Below are 15,466 nucleotides of genomic sequence, written 5' to 3'. Positions count from 1 at the left end.
CTGATGTCTACTCAACCTATCCTTCAAAAAGAGCAGAGTACAGCTGTTGAGAAAACCATGACATGTCACATGGGGAGCCTGGCCCTTCTAACACTAATATCTCAATCAGTCCTCCCATGCTCTGTTGACTTTATATATCATCTGCACCACTGTTGAATGTGGGAGAAAGCAATATGACCCTGACCCTCACAGGGCTTCTCTGCCTTGGTGAGCTTTAGGAGAAGAGTTGGGGATCCCCTCACCTCCCAGGTCCTTGGTCCTAAAGGAGCCTGGTACTCAGGGGGCTCAGTGGGGGCAGAAGTTCTCAGCCACAGATCTGCCCCCAGTGCTCAGGGGCCCTCCCAGGCCTGGAGCTTCTATGTGTGGGTAGGGGAATGGTTCCCACAGGGACTCTCTTCCAGGGCTTTGTCAGGTCCCGTCCGACCAGGTACAGGCAGGTGAGTCTTCTCCCAGACCTCCTGCTTCACCAAAAGACCTCTCTGGACACATGAAGTGAGCACAACAGGTTTTGGCTGATTATGACAAGTCATAGAGGGACCTTGGAGTGTCAGCTAGGAAGATGAAAAAGAGAACAGCACCCCTGATATTCTGAGTCTGATTCATTTCATAGAATCTTCCCCAAACCCTCCATCTGAGCTGAACTAGGCCCCATGGCCAACAAGGGGAGCCCTGTGGCCATCTGATGTCGGGGACTCACAAGTTGATGCCTATTGTTCATATAGTGACCCCTTGCATGTGAGGATCCCACAGGACTCCAGCAAGAAGGCTGGGTTCCTCATTGAGCAATTGAGCTCATACATTGCAAGATGATATCAGTGTGCATATCACATTAGCAGAAATGGATGATCATGGCACAGTGACAGGTAAGAGGGAAGAGTCAGGCTCCTCCCCATTGTTGTCTTCTCCTTGCAGGCACAGGACTCAAAAGTGTGGCCTCTGAAAGACCTCACCTCTCCTAGTCCACACCTGGAGCATATGAGGTGATTGTCCCCTTTAACACAGATCCCCCTTCTCCCTCAGGAGTGGATGCTGCTCCCTTCCTCTGAACCCAACCAAACCCTGTGCTGGTCTTAGGAGGGAACGCGTCCCTCTCATGTAGCTGACATTTCACATCAGGTCCTTTAGAGCTGTTGACACATGGGATCCAGGACCCATGCTGGAAGGTGGGCACAGGCCATCTTCCCTGTGGGCCCCGTGAGCATCTCCTATGGAGGGACTTACACATGATGTAGTTCTCCCAGCTCATACTCTTATGTGTGGTCACAGCCCAGTGGTTTTCTGCTTCTTGAGGTCATGGGTGAGGGGACTCACGCTCGGCCTCAGCTCTTTCCTGGGACCTAAATGACTGACATACGGTGTGTGTCGAGTGCAGACATGGAGATTCTACAGGGTCAGTGACACTGGTCTCCCGGAACCTGAACCACAGGTGGGAGTCTTAAGGAGGGACCAGTGAGAGCACTCACTGCAGCTCATTGGTCAATGCGGAGTCAAGACATTGCTGGGTGTGTGATGGGAAGATACTGAAGAGTGTGAAAGAACAAATGAAATTAAAGGTAACATGAAGGAGGAAGGACAGAGTCACTTCCTTCTTTGGTTTCAGATTCATTCAACATTTTGGGTCTTCAGACCCTCACTCACATGAACAATCGTCATGTCCGTTGGGGACCAGAGGTCTGTTAGCATAGAAGAAACAGACTCCAGCAAGCTTTTGCTACCTTCTTATTTTATCCTTCAACACAACAAAGATTTCCAGAAGGGCTTGTTTCCTAAACTCCTCAAGATAGAGGTGATGACTTACAGAAGAGTCCTTGTATCTCAAACAATTGCGATAATTGTTGCCTGTTGTGGTCAATGTGAGAGAAAATGCATGAAGGGGAGGGTGCCCAGCTCAGGCGGGGAGAAATGAGCAGACTCCACTCCTGCCTCTGTCCGTGGTGCTGATTCTAGGGCCCCTGAGAGTCATCCTGGCTCCTATGAAATCATGCCCACCTATGAAGATAGAGTAAAGAGGACGTCTCGTATTTGGGTCAAGGAGCTTGGAGCCACTGAGAGTCTCAGCTGAATTGTAGTTGTCTCAATCACCCCTGAGATGGAGCCCACTGACAAAATTCTATCCATGCACACCTGGGACTTGGTTTTCTGATCTATTAATGCAGAATTCTATCCTGGACTTCAAAAGAAATCCTAGTGTTCTCTGAGTAATCCTGAAATTTAATTTTTTTAATTTACCAGAACCTGTCTTATATCAAAACACATATGTATATTTGTCATGGAATTCATCTAAAATTTTTAGTCTGTCATTTATCATTGTTTTACTTTCTTATTAATCTTTCTATCTAGGTTACAAACTCCATAAATATAATAATTAGGAGGTCTGGTAATTATGGTAATCCTTGAACCTAGAAGGACTGCATGGTGTATCACAGGGGTCCCCAAACTTTTTACACAGGGGCCAGTTCACTGTCCCTCAGACCGTTGGAGGGCTGGACTATAAAAAAAAACTATGAACAAATCCCTATGCACACTGCACATATCTTATTTTAAAGTAAAAAAACAAAATGGGAACAAATACAATATTTAAAATAAAGAACAAGTAAATTTAAATCAACAAACTGACCAGTATTTCAATGGGAACTATGCTCCTCTCACTGACCACCAATGAAAGAGGTGCCTCTTCCGGAAGTGCGGCGGGGGCCGGATAAATGGCCTCAGGGGGCCACATGCAGCCCGTGGGCCGTAGTTTGGGGACCCCTGGTGTATCATATATATTTTATTATTTATTTTCTAAGAGAAGGGATTGATAGAAGAAGAAAATAACTGATGTGAAAATATATAATCCCAAGTCAGAGACACAAGGAACTGGCTGAGGTATAGGAACTAAAAGTTGCACCCAGTCCTTCATGCCTTCATGTTCCTGACTTTAGGAAAAAATAAAGCATCAAAGGTTCCTTCTTGTCTCCTAATTAGATGCAGGTTAAGACACCAAATATACACATGACATGACATTGAGATGGGCAATATCAGTTTTTGAAACTCATTGGAGATCAGAGAAGAGATTACTTCAACATTCCCACATCTTCTCACCCACACCCTGTGTGTGTTTCATTCTCAGGAGCAGACAATATACTGGGACCATCACAGAACAAATCAGGTGAGTACATGAAACTCTCAGTATGGAGCTGAGTGCAGAGGATCAGTGGAAATCAGGTGACTTATGTAAACATACAGGGATGCTAGGGTGGTTTTAGGCTGCTCAGACTTCTGTGACCACATTGTTCACAATCTCCAGCTTCAAACACCCAAGACTATACAATGTGGAATCTCATCCAGATGGTTGTGGCTGGCTTGACCTTCGTGGTCCTTGGGGTGCTGCTTTTTCAAGCTTGGCAGTCAGAGAAGACTCCATGGTGCAGCCAGAATGGAAACACAAAAGATAGCAAACCCACTATTCAGTGATGTAGAACCTTGGAAATTACTCTAATGTCATCAAGGGGTTCTGGAAGAACATATGGGCAGTAGTGGGGACTGTAAGCTGAGAGTGTCCAGGGTGTAAGCATGATTTATGTGCAGGGAAAAGTTGGGACTATAGAGGCTTTTCCATAATTAAACTGTGGTCATTTCACCTCATTCCACTATTGATTTCCTCTGATTGGATCCTTCTTTTCTCAACCCTGTGACATGAGGCTACAACCCACATTACAGGTGTGGGTCCATACCTGTACTCACCTTCAATCTCTGATCCACATTTACACAAGTCATTTTTCTCACTTTTATTTACCACACACACTGTTTACCCATCAGTCTGGCTCAGAACTTGAAATCTGTTTTTAACAACTGAATATTGTGAAAAATATCAAGAATATTTTGGCCTGACCTGTAGTGGTGCAGTGGATAGAGCATCAACCTGGAACACTGAGGCCACTGCTTCAAAACCCCAAGCTTATCAGGTCAAGTCACATATGAGAATCAACTATCAGTTGATGATTCTCACTCCACCCTCATCTTCTCTCTAAAATCAATATCTAAAATATTTTTAAACTTAGTTTTTAAAATAGATTGAACTCATAGACAACAAAAACAGTGTGGTGTTTACCAGAGAGAAGAGATGTGGGGCCCTGAATAGGAACATAGAACAGGGACAGAGTTCAGTGCCCTGAGGCAAAAGCCACAGTGGCTTTACTGAAAAAAGTACTGAACACGGTACTGTGATGAATGCAGCACAGGAGGGATAGAATTAGCAATTCTGATTAATAAATATGTGGGGTATTTAAACTACTTCCTTTACCCTTTGGTCTGCTCTAAAGAAATTTCCCTTCCTGGCTCCTCATTCTCTTCTCTGCTACCTGACTTTCTCATTCGTCCCTGAATCTACTTGTGTATATCAATATATACCCATAAGTCCAACGCCCCAAAGGGGTCTCATAGGATGCCATCTGGGTCCTGCTTCAATAGTGGAAAGGAAGGTCATTGAGGTAAAGCCTGCCGGGCTTACATGCCTCTGCTGTGAGGAAACAGGGACACTGGAAGTTAGGTTTCCCCCTCGCTCCTCTAAGGGAGGGTTCAGTCTCTTCCAGCCCTGCTCCAGCCACCTATGACCTAACCTTTCCCAGAAAGCTTGGGTTTGCCACTGAAGGCTGAAGGTGCCCAGGGCCGTAGGCCCCATCTATGACACTGTGGACAAGCCTAGGGTATTTCTTCCAAGAAGCAGGTAAACTGATCTCATTTGCACAAGGGCCACTTAACTATGTTTTGCCTGAATAGTCAGGTTTTTTATTCTTCCCTCAAAGATCTCTGTTGTGGGTGTTGATAGTCCTATTTTCTGCTGCTTTGTTTAATATATAGTGTTTCCTTTATCCCTCCTACCTCAACGTCCCACTCATATTTCAGGCTGGGACCTACTCCTAATTTAGAGCTCTCTTTCCCCTTTTGCCAACTTCTATTATGAATTTACCTTTGCCACCCAGCTTAGTGTATCCCAAGGTTCTCTTTACCATGCCACAGTCGCAGAGCTCCAGGGAAAAGCAACCTGGTCTCAACTCTCCAGGCAGAGGAGAACAGAAGTTCCATATCCACGCATGCTGTAAATGGCTTTTCCAGTCTACCTGAATCATTACCAGCTAGAAGCAGTGGTCATTGGGACTTGGACATGAGCTGCAAAGTATAGAATGGAGACAACAATTCCAGTGCCATGCGGCCTTTTCCTGTGTGGACTTTTCCTGGACTCCTGCTCCCTGTGACAGCTCCTAACAGACTGAACTGAAGTTGGGTTGCATTTTTCAGGGATTTGGCCATGGTGATGGGGCCAATTTGGACTTGGTGAACATGTTAAGGACACTACTCTTTTATGGATTCTTGCTGTATTGGCCAAGAGTTTGCTTAAAGGCTTTTAATCACTGTAAAAAAAATAGAAGACTGGATAAAGAAGGTGGGGCACATATACACCATGGTATACTATTCAGCTAGAAGAAATGAGGACATCGGATCACTTACAGCAGAATGGTGGAACATTGATAACATTATGTGGAGTGAAATAAGCGAATCAGAAAAAAACAAGAACTGCAGGAATCCATACATTGGTGGGACATAAAAGCGAGACTAAGAGACATGGACAAGAGTGTGGTGGTTACGGGGGGTGGGGGGAGGGAAGGAGGGAGAGGGGGAAGGGGGGAGGGGTACAAAGAAAACTGGATAGAGGGTGACGGAGGATGATCTCTCTTTGTGTGATGGGTATGCAACAGAACTAAATGACAAGATAACCTGGAAATGTTTTCTTTGAATATATGTACCCTGATTTATTGATGTCACCCCATTAAAATAAAAATTTATTTATAAAAATATATATATATACCCATATATATACCCATAAGGACTGGGGGTCAGGGCTGTCTCATGAAACCTGAATAGCGGTTGTGAGGTGGTGTCCCCTAAGTCCCTCAGTGCATTCCATATGGTCTCCCAGTAGTCACTGTCTCAGGGCAAGTGGTGCCCCATGTGAGAAATGGGAACTAAACAATAATGAGGGATGTAGTGAAAGTTAATGGGGGTGAACACACAATGCACAGTAATGTATCACAAGAGTGCAAACTTGAAACATATATTATTTTGTTAACTAATATCACTCCAATAAATTTAATTTAAAAAGAATAGTTTGGAACAAATAAATCCAAAATCATTGTGAAAAACCATCCTAAGACCTATCAAACACTTCTCTCTATATCAGATGACACACGGTATAGTTTCTCCAGAAATACTATCAGTTTGAATGAACAGTCAGATGTTTAAAGTAAGAGTCTGTTGTTGTGTTGGAAAACCAGTTCTAAGAAAATACCTTCATTGACATCAGAGTAATGGTGATGTGAAAGATACTTCTGATCTCTCCCTTTGAAACTTTAATAAATTGAACAACTATAATACATCAAATAAGACCCAGCTAAGCTCACAGGTGTGCCTGAGATATCCACAAACCGAATGGACTAAAGTTGAAACAGGTTGAAAAGGGGGTGAAAAATAAAATGTATTTGCAGTGGGCTCTGGAGAGCAGATCAACCCAGAGTGACTTGGGTTTTTTTTTTCTCTACTGGAATACAGGTAGGAAGGAAGCTCAAGTTGTCTCGGTTTTGTCTAAGGGGTACAGAGAGGGAAACCTGGAGTGACTGGGTCTCATTCTATCAGGAGGAACAGTGAGATAGAGGGGCCAAAGGGGATCTTAACCAGAGAGACAGCACAGTGTTCCTGCAGTCTGCCGGCAACTTGTACTTGGCACAGACAGAGAAAAGTGAAGTGTGGCACCCCAGCCTCCAGGATCCCGCTTCCCTCACTTCACAGGTACAGAGAGTGGCAGAGACAAACCCCAGAACATAGCTCTCCAGAGACACTCTCTCCACTGAAGAACAGGGTGCTCCATGTCTGGTCTCCTGGTCTCTTGAGACAAGGAAAAAAGCACCCAGAAGTTTGGAATGTCCATTGCTAAAGTCTTTAAAACCAAAAAGCCAATGCCATAAAGTCAAAGCCATAAAGCCCTCACAATACACCCAACCCCACCTACCAATGTAACTGCAGCCCCGCTCACATAATTGTGACAGCAACATCTTAGTGGAAGACAGCCCAGGAATTTCACAGAGCTAAAATTTTAATGCAGTGACACCTACTAGAAGAAAACAGTAACCTCTCAGAATCAATATTCATATTTTCTTTTTTTCATTATTTTCTTTCATACTTTTTTCTTATTCTTTTACTTTTTAAATTTCATTTTCTTTAATTTCTACATTTTTATTTTTGTGTGTGCTTTTATTAATTTTTTTGGTTTTCTTTTTCATATAATTTTTAAATTTTATTTAGAAAATTAACTTTAACATGGTGACATTGATAAATAAGAGTACATAGTTTTCAGGTGAACATTTCTATAGAATTTGAACTGTTGATTATGCTATATACTCATCACTCAAAGTCAAATCATTTTCTTTCACCTTATATTTGTCCTTCTTTACACACTTCCTCCCACCCACTTCACTGTCCTCTTCCCCCACATGCCTTTCCTTCTGGTAACCACTTCACTTTTATTGCATATATGTGCCACATTTTCTTTATCCAATCCTCTGTCAAAAGATACTTTGGTTGTTTTCATGTCTTGGCCACTGTGAATAATGCTGTGATGAACATGGGGGTGCATGTGTCTTTATGTACCAATATTTTCGAGTTTTGGGGCAGATACCCAGTAGAGGCATTGCTGGGTCATATGAAAATTCTATTCTTAATTTTTTAGGGAAGGATCATACTTTCTTCCATAATGAATGTACTAATTTATATTCCAACCAACAGTGAATGAGGATTCCTTTTTCTTCACAGCCTCTCCAACACTTGTTATTACCTGTCCTGCTGATAATAGCTAATCTCACAAATGTGAAGTGATATCTCATTGTAGTTTTGATTTGCATTTCTTTTTTTTTTTTTTTTTTTTAAATAAATTTTTATTAATGGTAATGGGATGACATTAATAAATCAGGGTACATATATTCAAAGAAAACATGTCTAGGTTATTTTGTCATTAAATTATGTTGCATACCCCTCGCCCAAAGTCAGATTGTCCTTCGCCACCCTCTATCTAGTTCTCTGTGCCCCTCCCCCTCCCCCTAACTCTCCCCCTGTCCTCCCTCCCCCCACCCCTGGTAACCACCACACTCTTGTCCATGTCTCTTAGTCTCATTTTTATGTTCCACCAATGTATGGAATCATGTAGTTCTTGTTTTTTTCTGATTTACTTATTTCACTCCTTATAATGTTATCAAGATCCCACCATTTTGCTGTAAATGATCTGATGTCATCGTTTCTTATGGCTGAGTAGTATTCCATAGTGTATATGTGCCACATCTTCTTTATCCAGTCTTCTATTGAAGGGCTTTTTGGTTGTTTCCATGTCTTGGCCACTGTGAACAGTGCTGCAATGAACATGGGGCTACATGTGTCTTCACGTATCAATGTTTCTGAGGTTTTGGGGTATATACCCAGTAGAGGGATTGCTGGGTCATAAGGTAGTTCTATTTGCAGTTTTTTGAGGAACCACCATACTTTCCTCCATAATGGTTGTACTACTTTACAGTCCCACCAACAGTGAATGAGGGTTCCTTTTTCTCCACAGCCTCTCCAACATTTGCTATTACCCGTCTTGTTGATCATAGCTATTGATTTGCATTTCTAGAATAGCTAGTAAAGATGAGCATCTTTTCATATATCTTTTGGCCATTTGTACGTCCTCTTGGGAGAAGTGTCTGTTCAGGGCCTTCCCCCATTTTTCAATTGAATTGTTTGCTTGTTTGTAGCTGAACTTTGTGAGTTCTTTATATATTATGGACAGCTCCTTATTGAAGCTGTTCTTTGCAAATATCATCTCCCATTTAGTTGGCTGCCTATTTGTTTTGTTGTTGGTTTCTTTTGCTGTACAGAAGCTTTTTAGTTTGATATAGTCCCATTCATTTATTTTTTTTCCTTTATTTCTCTTGCCTTTGGGGTAAAATTCATAAATTGTTCTCTATGGCCAAGGTTCATGAGCTTAGTACCTATATTTTCTTCTATGTAATTTATTGCTTCAGATCTTTTATTTGATCTTTGACTCATTTTGAATTTATTTTTGTGCATGGGGACAAACTGTAGTCAAGTTTTATTTTTTTGCAGATTGTTTTCCAATTTTCCCAGCACCATTTATTGAAGAGACTTACTTTTCTCCATTGTGTGTTTTTGGATTCTTTGTCAAAGATGATTTGTCCATATATATGTAGTATTATTTCTGGGCTCTCAATTCTGTTCCATTGGCTTGTGTGTCTATTTTTCTGCTGATACCATGCTCTTTTGACTATCATAGCTTTATAGTATATATAATTTGAAGTCAGGTAATGGGACACTACGAGCTTTACTCTTTTTCCTCAAATTGCTTTGGCTATTTGGGTTTTTTATGGTTCCATAAAAGCATGGAGATTTTTTGGTCTATTTCTTTTTTTAAAAAATGACATTGGGGTTTCATGGGGATTGCATTAAATTTGTATATTGCTTTGGGTATTTGGCTATGATAAAGAAGATAGGTAATAATAAGTGTTGGAGAGGCTATAGAGAAAAAGAATCCTCATTTACTTCTGGTGAGAATGCAAATTAATACAACCACTATGGAAGAAAGTATGATGGTTCCTGAAAAAATTGAGAATAGAATTACCATATGACCCAGCAATCCCTGTACTGAGTATCTACCCTAAAAACAAAAAAAAAATGTATGCACCCCCATGTTCATCACAGCATTATTCACAGTGGCCAAGGCATGGAAACAACTGAAGTGTCCCTCAATAGAGGATTGGATAAAGAAGATGTGGTACATGTATACAATAGAATACTACTTAGCTATAAGAGATGAAAACATAGTGCCATTTATGACAACATGGATGGATTTGAGAACATTATACCAAGTGAAATAAGTAAATGAGAAAAGCTAAGAATTGTATGATTTTACACATTGGTGGGATATCATGGACATAGCTAAAAGTGAAGTGGTTATCAGGGGGAGGGGTGTGGGAGGAGGGGGAGGAGGAGAGTAAACAGGGACAAATACATGGTGATAGAAAATGATTTGGTTTGGGTGGTGGGCACACTTGACAGTGGAGATGAGCTTGGTCACATAAAGAAGGGCTCAGGATCAGAACAGTGGGATATGTTCATTGTGTGTGAGGGAGAGCATGAAGAATTGAGGGCTCTTCCATTCTCTGCCTTGGTTGACTGGAGAAGCCAGTGGGACTGTCACAAGAACTATGACACCAAGAGAGGAATGAGGATTGGGGAGATGTTTACAACACTGTAAACTGACTCACAGAGGGAACCAGCACCTCCTGCCTGGCCTGCTTTTTGGTTTTGTTTCTCCCTGACACTTCCTCTCTCTGACTTTCTTGTTTCTCTGAGCAGGAGCCTCTTCTCTCCATCAAATTCCCTCAAATCCTTTAAATTGTTTAAGCCTCCTCCCTGATTCTTGTCCCCCAGACAATAACACTTTGTGTTATACCGTTTATTCCATCTATGAACTAGTTGGGGACAATTCTCAGGTTTTAATTTAAGACATAAGAAACATTTATGAACCATCTATTTTGAGCCAGTAAATTTTCTCTTTCCATTGTAAAAAATATCAGCTCAGATTAAGACCTGGGTATAAGAGACTTATGGTAGGAAGGGCTACTTGATCTCCACATACATACCCCCCAACCTACAAGGTAAATCTGAGACTACAGGACATCCTTGGTTGAATGGCAGATGAGCACAGAGTTAGAGGACACAAGGTTGATGGTTCTCATCCTGCATCATAGACTCAGCAACAATCAAGAGGGAAGGTGGAAATTTCATCAGTGGATTGATCTCTAAGCTCTAAGGCACTCAGGGCATCTCTGTACAGGTTGGAGTCTTGTCTCTTGTAAAATTTTATGAAGACTTGGTGCCACTTCTAAGTTATAAAGGATCTGTAGGAAACCATGTCTGTTTAGTTGCTTTTCATTTTATTGATGTAAAATTCACATAAGAAGCCTTTTAAGGTATAAAATCTAGTAGAATGTATTAAATACACAATGTCTCAACCACAACTTCTATCTAGGTAAAAGAAATTTTTATTAACACCTCCTCTCAAAAAAAAAACAAAAAACTATGAAGCGTTCTGTCTCCATAGTCTCTTCCAGCTTGGCCCCTGACACACACACACACCAGATTTCTGTTTTTATGGAACATTTTATATAAATGGAATCTCACAAAATGTGATCTTTTATGTCTGGCTTCTGTCACTTAGTGCATAATTTTTACATTCACCCACAATCTAACAGGTGGCAGCGCTTTGTGTTACATGTTTTTTAAAATCCCAGTGCTCTGAAGACACCACAGTTTGTCAATGTCGGGCGTGAAGGGGTGTATAGATGTGGATGCAAACCAGCCATGTGGGTGCACCCACAGGGGTGAGAACGGAAGTACAGTGAGGGAGAGTCAGTGGTGACAGGGAGGGAGGGCCCCAGTGGGTGGAGAAGGCGTTCTCCACAGGAACACGGCACACGTTCCCTGCATCCCAATCACAGTCACTCCATAAGAATGTCCACTGCTGGACATTCTCAGCCGATAGTGTCCTCAACTGTGGTCTCAACTTTCTGTCACCAGCTCCTTGGGTCATCAGATGTCCTCTGTGAATGCTGCATTGCTCCTTCTATGTTCATGTCCTGGCTGCATGGTGGGTCCTTCTTGGACTCTTTCGAGCCTGAAACAGCAGCACCCCGAGGACCAGCAGGATCAATCCAGCCACGCCCATCTGGATGAGGTTCCCCACTGTGTAGTCTTGGGGCTGGGAGCCTAGAAAATGTGAATACAAATGTCACCGTAGTCAGGGAATACCGAAATCTCCAGGATCTAGATGTCTGCTTGATGCTCTCACCTGCCCTTGACCTCAGTGTCCCTGTGATGTCTAAACTTAGAACCTGCTCTGAGTCACTGTGATAAGATTTAGCTGTCACCAGGAGCTCAGGATTAGTGGAGAAATGATCTTAATTCAGAAATAATTAAGAGTTCTGTGTTCTGTGTTTAGTCTGAGATGTAAGACCCCATGAACTTAATCTCCGACACTTGAGAGATCCTACAATTTCAACAGCTGGGACCCAGAGTCCATGGAAGAAGCTTGGTGTCAGGGCTCCTGAATGTCATGAGCACAGGGTGACAGTCTGGGGCTGGGTCTCCTTCACCCCACCCACCCAGGTTCCTCCTCTCTGGGCTCTGCATTTTCGTCACCTGGAATATTTAAAATCTATTTATTCTTTTATTAATTCATTTTTATATACTATTGAATATCTACAATGGCAGATATATTTACCAGAAGGAAAACATGAGTATATGGATGAGTATTAGTAGATATACTTGTAGGTACATAAGTTTAGTATTAATATAGTAGTAAATACAGGATTAGCCTAAGTAAGTTTAGAGTTGTGAGTACACAAAGATATTGTTTCTTCGGTATTATTATTTATTAATTATTGTGTTTTTTCCATACAAACTACTGTTCTTACTTTTGTCTTACCCTGTATATGTATAACTACACATATAGATATATAAAGTGTATTTATAACATATAAAATACATCTGTATATATATTTAAACAAACATCTCTTACAGGAATATTAAAATTGCACATCATGTATATGGACATAAACTTGTGGTGTACTAATAAATATACAATAAAAGTGTATATGTAAATGTTAGTGTGTGTGTGTGTGTGTGTGTGTGTGTGTGTGTGTAGACAAGCTGTGTCAGAGCAGGTGATCCTGTTCTCTCTGGGATCACAGCCTCTGCTTGTCCCCACTCATGTCTTGGTCTCTGGTGAGGCCACGAGAACAGGAGACTGGAGAGGTCAGGATGGGCGTCTCTGGCCTGTTCTCCTTTGGTCAGCCTGGTCCTCCCCAGCCTCCCCCAGCCCCCTGGGAACATGTCTGCACCTCAGGGATGAGGTGACAGTGAGGCAGGAAGGGGGGAGCTCTGGCTTTTTCCATCCCTCTGGGCAGTGAAGGTCCTACCTCCTCACTCCATTTCAGCCCAAAGGTCCCCTGGAGACAGGGTCCTGAACTGACCATGGCGACACAAGAGTCAGGGCCAGATCTCCCATGAGAACATGTGCTCCGGAAATTCACTTGGGTGTGACAACAGGTGGGGGGAGGTGCTGTGTGAGCTGAAGCACCTGTAGGTCCCCTTGTGACCTAAAGTCACAGAACTGAGAAAGAAGTTGGTGTGAGAGGGTGCAGAAGTGTCTTGCAGACGAAGGTGCTGGGAGGATCCCGTGACCCCTCCCTGTGCAGGTGGAAGGTGTCAAACCAGACCTCAGAGCAACACTGCAGGGTCACATTCCCTCCCGAGGTCACTGAGGGTCCCGGCTGGGCGGAGACGGAGGGTTTTGTGTACATTCCTGGGGTAGAGTCACCCCTCTCAGTGAGAGTTCTCCCTGGCACCTCACTGAGCTTTCTGCCTGTGGTTCTGTCCTCAATAAGCCAGTGTCACTCAACCCTCATGACCCTTTTTCAAATTGGAACACACATAATGTCAGTCATTCTGGGCCCTGGAAACAGATGGGGTTACACAGGGGTCTGTCCTCTCACCTGTGACTTCAATGTGCAGAGGGTCACTGGGCTGTGACCACACATGAGGATAGGAGCTGGGAGAAACGTAGCATCTGTAGGTTCCAGCATGGGAGGTGCTCACAGGGCTCACAGGGAAGATGGCCTGCCACCTCCCAGCATGGAGTCTGGATTCCATGTGTCGGGGAGGGTCAGCTCCTCCCTCCTTCAGCAGATGGAAAATGCCCGATGTGTTCTGCAAGCTACAGGAGAGGGACACGTGCCCTCCTGAGGCCACCACAGGGCTTGGCTGGGCTGAGAGGGACGGTGCAGTACCCACTCCTGAGGGAGAAGGGGATCTGTGTTAAAGGGGACAATCACCCCACATGCCCTGGGTGTGCATGGTGAGGGTTGACATCCCCCTGAGACCACCCTCCACTCCCTCTGTCTCTGAGGAGGAGCCCACAGTGGGGAGGGGACCTGGTGTCTTCCTTACCTGTCACCACCAGGAGCAGGAGGTCAGTCCGCTCTGACAACATGTTGACAATGGAGTGATATGCACACTGGTACAGTCCTGCATGCTGTGAGCTCGTGGATTTAATGAGGAAGCTGTTCTTGTTGCTGGGGTTTGGTAGAATCCTCGTCATCCAGGGTAAAGATACCCTCTCTTTATACAGATTGTAGACATCAGCCTGCAGGGAACCCTTACACCAGATGGTCACAGGGCTCCCTATGGTGACCATGGGGCTTGGGTCAGCCCAGATGGAGGGTTTGGGAAGGATCCCTGAAAGGAACCAGACTTTAAGTGCCCGGGAGACCTTCTTCCCTGCTTCCCAGATGTCACTCCAAAGCCCTTCCCAGATGTATTCAACATTATTTCAAACCCTGTGTTTCCCCAGATGACAAGGAGACATTGTGCTGAAACAAGAATCTGGGGGAGGACTCACCTGCCTGCACCTGGTCCCACGGGCACCAGCACAGCCCTGGAAGAGAATCTCTGTGAGCACTGTCCCCCTCACACACACAGAAGCTCCAGGTCTGCCTGGGCCCTGAGCACTGGAGTCAGGTCTGGGTCTGAGAATATCTCCTTCCCTCAGAAGTCCTGTGTTTACTGACCTTCCCAAGTCCTAAAGTCTCTAGGGCCCAGGGCCCAGGAGGGAGGGCACCCCATCCTTCTACATTCCCCAGAGCTCACCAAGGCAGAGAAGGACAGTGAGGGTTGGGGTCATGCTGCTTCCTCCCTTGGTCACCAGTGAGCAGACAACGTATAAAATCCACAGAGCCTGGCAAGACAGTGGATGAATGCAGTGTAACCGGGTTGAGGATCCGTGTAACCTGTCAAGGGTTCCTTCTCAGTGGCCTCGCAGGAAGGGAAGTAGCCCCTCCCTGAAGGATGAGCCATAGCAGACAGCAAATTTGGGGACGGTTCAGATTGATCTGAGTCTCACCAGACCCCACGCGCTCTGCGTCCACCTCATGCCAAACCCACATCCAGAGGGTGACAGCTGTTCCAGGACAGGAGGTTAGAGAACACAGGGGAGGAGAGGAGCCACCCAGTTTCTGTTCCAATTCTGACTCTGCCTTTTCTAGAATCTCTTTGATCTTGGGTAAGTACTTCCTTTTCCCGAGACTCTGGACATGCAATTGTCTACCTTCTCCCATTGGCCAAGCTACCAGGCAATATTTACTGCGCGGTGACCCCAGCCAGTCAGTGCTGGGCTCTGAGAGTCACTGCTGAGGCTGAAGGAGTCTGTCCCTGGATGCGTGGGCTCAGGACATTGTTAAGAAGGATGAAGACAGATATACAGATATTTAGAAGGCAGACAATACATTACTGTCTTATTTTGAGGTTACATGGTGGGAGAAAAATG

General features: G+C 43.9%; 1 protein-coding gene across 1 annotated transcript; it reads right to left on the bottom strand.

Moving 5' to 3' along the window:
- Positions 1 to 11,290: 11,290 nt before the first annotated feature.
- LOC136399367 (leukocyte immunoglobulin-like receptor subfamily A member 5) lies at positions 11,291 to 15,094 on the bottom strand. Its single transcript, XM_066374459.1, has 5 exons — positions 14,791 to 15,094; positions 14,543 to 14,578; positions 14,092 to 14,379; positions 13,638 to 13,937; positions 11,291 to 11,850 (listed from the first exon to the last, which is right to left on the bottom strand). Exons 1-5 carry the CDS (start codon positions 14,822 to 14,824, stop codon positions 11,714 to 11,716), a joined length of 795 nt encoding a protein of 264 aa, XP_066230556.1. The 5' UTR covers positions 14,825 to 15,094; the 3' UTR covers positions 11,291 to 11,713.
- Between the last annotated feature and the right edge of the window lie 372 nt (positions 15,095 to 15,466).

The sequence above is a fragment of the Saccopteryx leptura genome, chromosome 3 (genome assembly GCF_036850995.1).
Source record: "Saccopteryx leptura isolate mSacLep1 chromosome 3, mSacLep1_pri_phased_curated, whole genome shotgun sequence".
Classification (NCBI taxonomy): domain Eukaryota; kingdom Metazoa; phylum Chordata; class Mammalia; order Chiroptera; family Emballonuridae; genus Saccopteryx; species Saccopteryx leptura.
This window is presented reverse-complemented; position numbering and strand designations above follow the sequence as displayed.

Coding starts and splice junctions, on each gene's coding strand:
- LOC136399367 (XM_066374459.1), bottom strand. CDS start 14,824: ATGACCCCAACCCTCACTGTCCTTCTCTGCCTTG. Junction 14,380..14,542: donor GTGGGACCAGGTGCAGGCAG/GTGAGTCCTCCC, acceptor GGTTCCTTTCAG/GGATCCTTCCCAAACCCTCC. Junction 11,851..13,637: donor TCTGCACATTGAAGTCACAG/GTGAGAGGACAG, acceptor CACATTTTCTAG/GCTCCCAGCCCCAAGACTAC.